A 9,212-nucleotide genomic window follows, 5' to 3' on the forward strand; every position below is an offset into this window, starting at 1 on the left:
TGAGAAAGTCCCTCTCCTAGAGCTTCAGGAATTGGAGTGTTGCCACACATGGAGAGATGTGACATGGGCACTGAGGCACTGAGCGCCTCTGTGTGCCCAAAGGTGAGCCCAAAAAAACTGGGACAGGGCAGCTTATATTAGCTCAATGACTAGGAAGATACTGGAACTCTTTGTGCTGGAGGTTTCCAGACCCAACAATTGCAGAAATCTGGTGTGGGAATAACTCTACAGGATTCCAGAGAGGGACTAGATGATTCACTATGTCAGGAGATGCCTAAAAATTGAGCAGGCTCCTGTATTCCTCAGTTTGGTCTTCTGCTGGCTCAGTTACTGAGCATTGTGTGAACTGAGCATCCAGCATCCAGCACCTGGACATGTGCCCTCAGGTAAGAGTCATCACTTGAGCTGTGATGGATGTCCTGGTCCACTCCCACCTGTTCACCTCCATCAAAGCACAGGTACGAGACATTGAGCAAAGAATGACCCCCCCCCCCCCTCCCCCAGCTTCACAACGAGGTGCTCCCCCAAAGCATGAACCATCCTGCCCAGAGTGGCTCCCGAAACATCGACACAACAACATCGTGAATGTTCTCTGCAATTTATTGGGAATGGCAACATGCCAGGGAAGGAGGACAGGACACACACACAGAGGAAGGGAGGTGGGGACACAGACCAGGAAAGAGAGGAGGAAAGAGGAGTTTTATACATATTTGCCAAAAGAAATGTACAACGCAGCAAGGAAGGCAGAGCAACCCCTCCTGCCAGGCAGCTCCCAGTGCCAGGACACCCACGGCATCGCCACCAAACCGCCGGGTGGGACCAGGATCTGGGACAAGCTGGGTGGGAGGGACACAGTTCATCCCATTGCAGGACACCAGAGCTGGGCTTCAGGAGGCTGGGCTGCTGTCAGGAGGAGAGAGGAGGTGCTTCTTTCCTTGTCAACCTTCGGGGCTCAGAATCTCACTCCCGAAGATTTGACCGAGGTGGTGGTGACGCATCTCCGCACGGAGGAGGATCCCCCGCCAGAGCCGCACATCCTTCCGCTTCCAGAGGAGAAGCCGCCAGCGTACATTCCTCCCCCCATCCCACAGCTGCCGCCCATGCTGCCTCCTCCAAAGCTGCTGCCGCCTCCGCAGATGCCGCCTCCTCCCATTCCTCCTCCCATGCCGCTGCCGCCTCCGAATCCTCCTCCCATTCCACAGCTGCCGCCTCCGAATCCTCCTCCCATGCCGCTGCCTCCGAATCCTCCTCCCATGCCTCCTCTGCCTCCAGAGACAGTTGTCCTGCCTACCACAGCTGGAAGAGAAGCACAGGTTACTTACCTGTTGCCCAAAAGAACAAGTTCTACCACTTCTGAAGTACCCCAGTGCAGATACTTACAGACATTGACGTTGGACATGCTGTCGTTGCACAGCCTGTGAGGGAAAATTGGACCAGTTATTCCTCTGGGAAGGGCACGGCTCTTCCGCTGAGAATTTTCCTATCTTGTACAAGTTTATATTTCTCAAATATCCATTAAAAAAATTAGCAACCTATTCTTTTTTTTTTTTTTTTTAGAATTTTCCAATTATTCTTTAAAGAAACAAGCAACCTTTACCTTCACATTCTTTTAAGATGGAAAACCCACTTAAGTAGGTTTATGCTTAATATAATTAGTATATACTTAAGAATTAGAGCATGAATGACACAAAAACAATCTTTAGTGTAGATTCAAAGGTTTTACCCACACATCTTACAGTCTGTCGAGAATTTAGTCAAATAGATGCCAGTTAAGTACCTGTTCTCCTCCCCTTCCAGCAGCTTCCTGTACATAGCAATCTCAACATCCAATGCAATTTTGGTGTTCAGCAGCTCCTGGTACTCCTTCAGCAGGCGAGCCAGCTCCTCCTTGTCCTTGTTCAGGGCACATTCCAGCTCTTCCAGCTTCCTCCTGGCATCCTTGACAGCCATCTCCCCCCTCTCTTCAGCCTCAGCAATGGCTGCCTGGAGCTGCTGGTTCTGAGGAAGAGAAAACCAGTGTGTGAGATCCATTCTGTCCACCCTCTACTGGAGCGTCCTCATGGCCAGAACTAGAGGGAAAACAGAATCCATCTTCTCCAAAGGGTGGGAATTTTCATGATTGCTTTCCTTCTCAGCACCCACCCCATCCTGACCCAGCACACAGCTGTTAACCAATGAGACGCTGATGATCCCTTACCTGCTTCTTCACATTCTCAATCTCAGCCCGCAGCCTCTGGACATTCCTGGTCAGCTCCTGGATCTCAATCTTGGTGTTGCGGAGGCTGTCCCCGTGTTTTCCAGCAGTGTTCTGGAGCTCTTCATACTGTAAGAATGGGGACAAAGACACCCATCAGGAACAAAACTCACCAAAAGCTCAGGTGGTTCAAACTGCAGGGATTGTCCCAGGAGCCTCGAGCCCTTCCCACTCACCCGGCTCTGGTACCAGGCCTCGGCCTCAGCCCGGCTGCTCTGGGCAATCTGCTCGTACTGGCGCCGGACCTCCTCGATGATGCTGTCCAGGTCCAGGTGCCGGTTGTTGTCCATGGACACCACCACGGACAGGTCCCGGCTGATCGTCTGCATCTGAGACAGCTCCTGCAACCAAGACATGAGTCAAAGGCACCATCTCTTGAGGGGAGAGAAGAGCAGTAGCTCCAGGCAACCTCTCCAGATCAAACCCACAGACGCCCAGTCCAACCTCAGTGACTTTAGTCACCACACCCTCATTGAAACTTCACTGAGGAGAAGAGAGATCTCCTACCTCCTCATAGATGCACCTCAGGAAGTTGATTTCATCTGTCAGAGCTCCCACCTTGGCTTCCAGCTCAACTTTGGTCATGTAGGCACAGTCCACATCCTAAAGGAAAGATCTCAGAATTGGACCACGGCTTCCTTTCATCGCACAAGAACTGTTGTCTCTTCCTGTTGGGATCTGCCCATCTTGGAGCAGAGGCCTTCCCCTGTCTTTACCGCCTGTCCCCCCTCACCCTATCCCTGCTGGTGTCTTCCAGACTCACCTTCTTCAGCACCACAAACTCGTTCTCAGCAGCCGTGCGACGGTTGATCTCCTCTTCGTACCTGAGGCAGGGCAGAAGAAGGTGAGACTCTGAGACCCCTGGTCACTCCACCTGCAGGTTCTCCACATCATCTCCGCTCTCCTGGCTCGTCCCTCCCTGTCTGTCCCCTGCACTCACTTGGTCTTGAACTCCTCCACATATTGCCTCATGTTCTGCAGCTCCGATTCCAGCTGGCCCCGCTGCCCCAGGATTGATTCCAGCTGCCTCCGCAGGTTCTGGATGTAATTCTCAAAGATCACATCCAGGTTCTTCCTTGGCCCTGATGGCCCTTGCTGCTGGAGCAGCTCCCACTTGGTGGAGAGCACCTTGTTCTGCTGCTCCAGGAATCGGACCTATAGCCAACAAAGGGTGTGTGAGACATTCATCAAAGAGACATCCCACTGCTGGGAGATTTGCGAGCCCAGGGAATCATTCCTCATCTATGTCTCATTCAGGCACTCAAGCTCCTGAAGTACATGAGAAGCATTATTTAATTTATTTCTTATTAGACAATTAAGTTTTGAATCATTCTCAACTTCTCCCCTGGGGACAAAGCAATGTTCCCAGTAGAAAACATCATCCCAATTTTCCATAGCATCAGGGTTGGACTTTGCGATCATCTTTCCAGCACTGAAGTCAAGAAAGATGAAATTTTTATTCCTTAACTGCCCATGCATTCTCTTGGGAGGGATTCTCTATTTCTTTGGCTTCTATTTGAAATTAAAATAATCCAAGAGTATTGGAAAGGGATTTAATGCTCTGCAGTTTCTAGAATCAGACTTTCAGAAGAAAGTTTCTTCAAAAAGCAATCCCAGCAATGAGTACTCTTAGGACAATTAAATTTACAGTCATGACTTTGCCCTGAATCACCCAAAATGAGGCTGCAGAAGTTCCTTGGCTAGACAATCCCCAGAATACCCTGCAGATGTTCTCTTTAATCTTCCATTAGCACAAAACCTGCTCTATTGTTTAGTGTTACTTATTAAGTATACCTGACTAATTACAATTTGATGCTGAGGCGTTGGTCTGACAACTCCAACAACCGTTGGTAGGTGAAAAAATTCCCAGTCCATACCCCAAGAAAGTTGTTTGACATTCCTCCTCCAAAAAACCCCATCCTAAACTCTCACCTTGTCGATGAAGGAGGCAAACTGGTTGTTCAGGGTCTTGATTTGCTCCTTCTCCTGGTTTTTGACTTGCTGGATCTGGGGGTCAATCTCAACATGGACCGGACGCAGGAGGCTGGGATCAACTTGCACCGGCTGGATGCCTCCAGGGAAGCCTGGACCACCAAAGCCACCCATTCCACCCATTCCCCCACTGCCCATTCCACCACCAAAGCCACCCATTCCTGCCCCACCACCCATTCCACCACCCATTCCACCACACATTCCACCACCAAAGCCACCCATTCCCATTCCTCCACCACCCATTCCACCTCCACCCATTCCTCCACAGCTCATTCCTCCACCAAAGCCACCCATCCTGCCACCATATCCACCACCACCATAACATCCGCCCATGGCAATCCTTCTGCTGCCCCCCATGCTGTGGAGGCTCCGGCTACTGAACCCCCCACAGTGTCCTCCTCCACTTCCTCCCCGGGATGAGGAGTATGAGCTGTAGCTGATCTTGCTCCGGCCACCACCGCCTCCAAATCCACCACCGACAGCAGAGCAGGAGCTGAATCCCTTTCTTCCCCCAACTCCAAAGCTCCTGCAGACAGACTGACGAGACATGGCTGGTTTTTTCAAAGCAGAATCAAAATCCAGAAGAGCAGAAAGACCAACAGAGTTGATGAGGGCAGAAAGAAGTCTGCAGAGTCTTCTCTGGCTCCAGCAGCTTCGGGCATTCCCTTTTATCTGCTGCTGGAGGTGGGCTGGGACAGCTTGGGCGTGAAGGTGGAAAGCAATTTAGTATTTTCATCAGCACGGGGTTGTTGACAGATTCTCCATGAGCTTTGCCATATTTGGGGCTTCCCAGAAACACACCCTGTAATCTAGAGGTGAATAAAACAAGAGCTTCGAGACACGTTTCCATGACTAAGTGGACTCTCGTATCTTTATGACATCTTGGAAATCAATTTTATTCATAAACCCCTTTTCTGCAGCCCCTCATTGGCTATCCAGCCCTCATTAGTGACTCCCAATCATTCCAGATAGAGATCTCTATCAAAGCTCCACAGAAAGACAAAAGTTTTGATGAAATCCCAGCTATAATATGGCTTTCACAATTCCTTACACACACCCTTAATCTCCTTTTTATATGTTAAATTGCATTTGTGTTTCAGGAGATGTTTCCCAATCCTGAATGGGAATTCATGACACCAAAATTTGAGGAGACTCAGCATATTCTCCTTCTAGAGAGGAAAAATATCTCCTTGGAGCATGTGGTGTCACTACAATGGGAGTGTCTTCTGCCTGTAGACTAAATTCTCTCCACTTGCAACTCCACAAATCTGAGACAACCAGCTGGGGCATTGGATGATGCTGAAGCAGAGGGAAGAACATGACTGGAATCATCCCACTCTCCTCAATGTTCTGAGGGTGACAGGGAGTGACAACTTAAGGAAGAATGAAGGGACATATTGAGAACCATTTGGCAACAATGTCAGGGACAGACAGACAAACACTATGGAAGAGGAGCGACAGATGAGCAATTTGAAGTGGTAAGGGGTTCCTGCTACTTTGGTGAATCCCACAGCGTCTTAATTACCTTTTTTTTTTCCAAAAATGAAGTGACTGACATGGAAAAACCTGCTGAGAAATGGAGCTGTTACAACCCCCAAGGCACAGTATAACCTTTTGCTTCCAAATAATTTATTGGGAAAGGAATGTGGCTTAGGAATGTGGTTTAGAAATGTATTTTATAGAATGTCTCTGAAATAAACCCTTTTTTTTGGTGTTACATGTAAATGAAATTTAATTAACTACAGAAAATATAAATAATAACAATGTGTTCCAAAAAAATGTAGATTCTAGTTTAAAAGGAAGCCAAGTCTGTAAATACTATTTAAGAGGCATTCTAAAGGATTTATCTACCTGGATATTATCAATTAAATACCTAAATAATATAATTAATTAAATAGAAAATAAATGCTCACATTTTCCTAGAAAACAGCACAAGTAATGAAAAAAAATACAGAAAATGCGCATTCTATCCTTTGAAACATGAATTTAAGGCCATTCAAAAGACCTGTATATGAACACAGAACTTGAAAAGGAATTTTCAGAGTCCCCAATAAGATCTAGGCAACTAAATGTGGTTTGAAAGTAACTAGAGGCATCAAAAACTGAAATGTCACTGACTGTCACTGGGACAGGAGTACTGAGCCCCCCTGTCTGCACGGAACAGGGTGGGGAGAACATTCCCCTTGAGGGAAGGCAATCATTAGCTGAGGGTTATCCCACCCTTGGCAGACTCAACAGTTGGCCAAGAGTTATCTCACTCCTGGGGGCTCCGTAACACTTGAACACTAGCTCCTGGTTAGTCAAGAGTTATCCCGCTCTCAAGGGATTCAGGTAAGAGTTGGCCAAGGATTGTCCCATCCTTGAGGGACAAGGTTATCCAGATTTGAGGCAGACCAAAAGTTGGCCAAAGGTTACCCAGGTGTGTGTTCCTGCAGCTGGAGAGTGGACAGCACCCCAAAGCACAGAGGGACACCCTCCTTTCCAAAAGCAGCGGCAATCAAGATGGGCTGGTTTCTCCATGGTCATCTCCCAGATGGACATTTAAGCTCTCCAGACCATTCAGCAGCCCAGCCCACCTGCTCATGACGAGCAGCCCAGGGCAGCTGCAGAGTGGCTCAGGTTTAGGTGGAGAAAACAGGTTGTCCCTTCTCCTGGCCTCCCTCCCAGCTGCCAAACCCATGGGATGAAGGCACCAGCACTTCACTGGAATATCCCACGAGGAGGTTCCACAGTGAGGAGGAAGATCTGCAAAGTCAGCCAGATGCCTGGGTGCTGACCACACTCAGCTCCTGCAGATAAGACGCCCAGATTGAGTCACTCTGACATCTTCAGACAAGATGTGCAGATTATTCCAAACCTGGAGTCACTTCAGCCTCCTTCAGGTGAGACTCAACACCAAACTGATCCTTCAGATCTCTTACACAAGGAGTTGAACATGGTAAGATCAACACCAGGGAAAACGTGAACTCGGCAGAAAACATTGTTGGAGACCAAAGCCGTGCTCCGGCTTTGCATCTGACCCAGCCAAGAGCCTCCGTCATGGATCTGGCACAGAGGAGGTGTTGCAACAACTCCTCACATGGCACTACAATGCTCTGTTCTTGATTTTAAAGCTGAGAAGAAACAGACTCTTAAATTAAGCACCAAAACAGGTGACTCTTTCCCCAAGCCAAACCTCAAAATGCTCCTGGCGCAACACCAGCTTCTCAGAGCATTCTCAGCATCTTCTTGTTGGGCCAAACCCAGCCACGTTCCGAACCCTGGCACCCTCCTGCTAGGCTTCCAGTGGTATAATTGTCTCTTCCAAGAAGCCCGTAGTCATTCCCTGGTGCCTTTCCTGGACCTCTTCCTCAGTCTGCAGCTTCCTGATCCACTCTGGGAACATCAGCAACTCCCAGAGGCTGTTGTGGGACTCCTGAACCACCACTAACAGTGTTTTCTGCCTCTTTGATCTCTCCAGGTGGTGGAGGAACCACAGCACAGCTCAAGTGAAACACTCTGGACTCCCCTCCCAAACCCCTGCCTTGAGCTCCTCCAAATCTTTCCCTCCTGCCATAGGAGCAAGGATGAGCCGCTGGGGAACTACTCAGCTTCTCAGGGAGAGGATCGTACCTGAGCTCATGGATGGGGATGAATCACACCTTCCCAGCCTGTCGTGTTCCCACGCTGGAATTATGGCTCATCCTGGGGCAGATGAGTTTGTGGCTGACTGCAGCCAGTGGCAGGTGCTTCACCAACATCGTGATCCATATTCACCTGCCTTCCCACCACTGCACATGGCAACACTGGTGCCATCTCCTTCACCTAACACAGGTCAAAGTCTCCTGCACTTGGAGATGGTCCCACAGGAACCTTAGAAGCAGCAACTTAACTACATTGCTTGGTCCAAGGGGTGAGACACCTCCTTGGACCAAGCAATGTGGAAGGTGTCCCTGTTCATGGCAGGAGGTTGGAATTGGACAATCTTTATGGTCCCTTCCAATCCAAACCATCCCATTATTCAGGGATTCCAGATCTCCAACCTAGGCTCTTATTTCTCATTGTTCAGCCGGAGGATCTAGACCTCCACCATTCCAGATATAGGCTTGTGCCTCCAGGAAAGAGTCAAGAGCATCATCTGAGCTGGGGCACCTGCCCTGATCCATCCCCACCACTGACCTGCTCCCTCAAAACACGGGGATGGGCAGGAGAAAAACCCTCTCTCCCACCCTGCCCAGAGCAGCTCCCAAAGCAGCAACGCAATGACAACAAATTGTGAATATTCTCTGCAATTTATTGGAAATGGCAACATACAGAGGAAGGAGGGCAGCCCACAGGGGAGGGGGGAGGTGGGGACACTACATCTGCACTGTATCATGGCAGCTGGGCACTGAAGGACAATTTTGTTCTCCTTGGGAATACTCCAGGTGTGTGTGAGATGTCCCAGGTGTCACTGAAAGCCGGGACTAGTGGAGTGGAAGCTGGGACTAGTGGAACGGAAGCCGGAGCTCCAGGGAAGGTGCGTTGGCAACACGCCTGGGGCTCCCAAGTAAGCAAAGCTGCCCAGAAGCTCCACCCTGGGCCAGCTCCTCCTTCTAGCCACCGCCTGAGATGCCCCCTCCCCAAGGGATGAGCCCCACTTGCCCCACACCCACCCTGACCCCAAAGGCCTGCAAAGGGAATAGCAGGATGGACACACACAGAAGCACCCCAGGGACACAGAACAGGAGGAGAGAGGAGGAAAGAGAAGTTTTATACATATTTGCCAAAAGAAATGTACAACGCAGCAAGGAAGGCAGAGCAACCCCTCCTGCCAGGCAGCTCCCGGTGCCGGGACACCCATGGCATCGCCACCAAACCGCTGGGTGGGACCAGGATCTGGGACAAGCTGGGTGGGAGGGACACAGTTCATCCCATTGCAGGACACCAGAGCTGGGCTTCAGGAGGCTGGGCTGCTGTCAGGAGGAGAGAGGAGGTGCTTCTTTCC

The 9,212-nt window shown here is 49.9% G+C and overlaps 1 protein-coding gene across 1 annotated transcript; it reads right to left on the reverse strand.

Moving 5' to 3' along the window:
- Positions 1–952: 952 nt before the first annotated feature.
- LOC311164261 (keratin, type II cytoskeletal cochleal-like) lies at positions 953–4,795 on the reverse strand (the record flags this gene model as incomplete). The annotated part of the gene is made up of 9 exons (XM_084223643.1): positions 953–1,296; positions 1,381–1,415; positions 1,778–1,998; positions 2,198–2,323; positions 2,431–2,595; positions 2,762–2,857; positions 3,018–3,078; positions 3,195–3,409; positions 4,187–4,795. The coding sequence occupies 9 exons, from the start codon at positions 4,793–4,795 to the stop codon at positions 953–955; spliced, it is 1,872 nt and encodes a 623-aa protein (XP_084079769.1).
- Positions 4,796–9,212: the final 4,417 nt, after the last annotated feature.

This window comes from Fringilla coelebs (assembly GCF_963513975.1).
Source record: "Fringilla coelebs genome assembly, chromosome: 30".
NCBI lineage: Eukaryota > Metazoa > Chordata > Aves > Passeriformes > Fringillidae > Fringilla > Fringilla coelebs.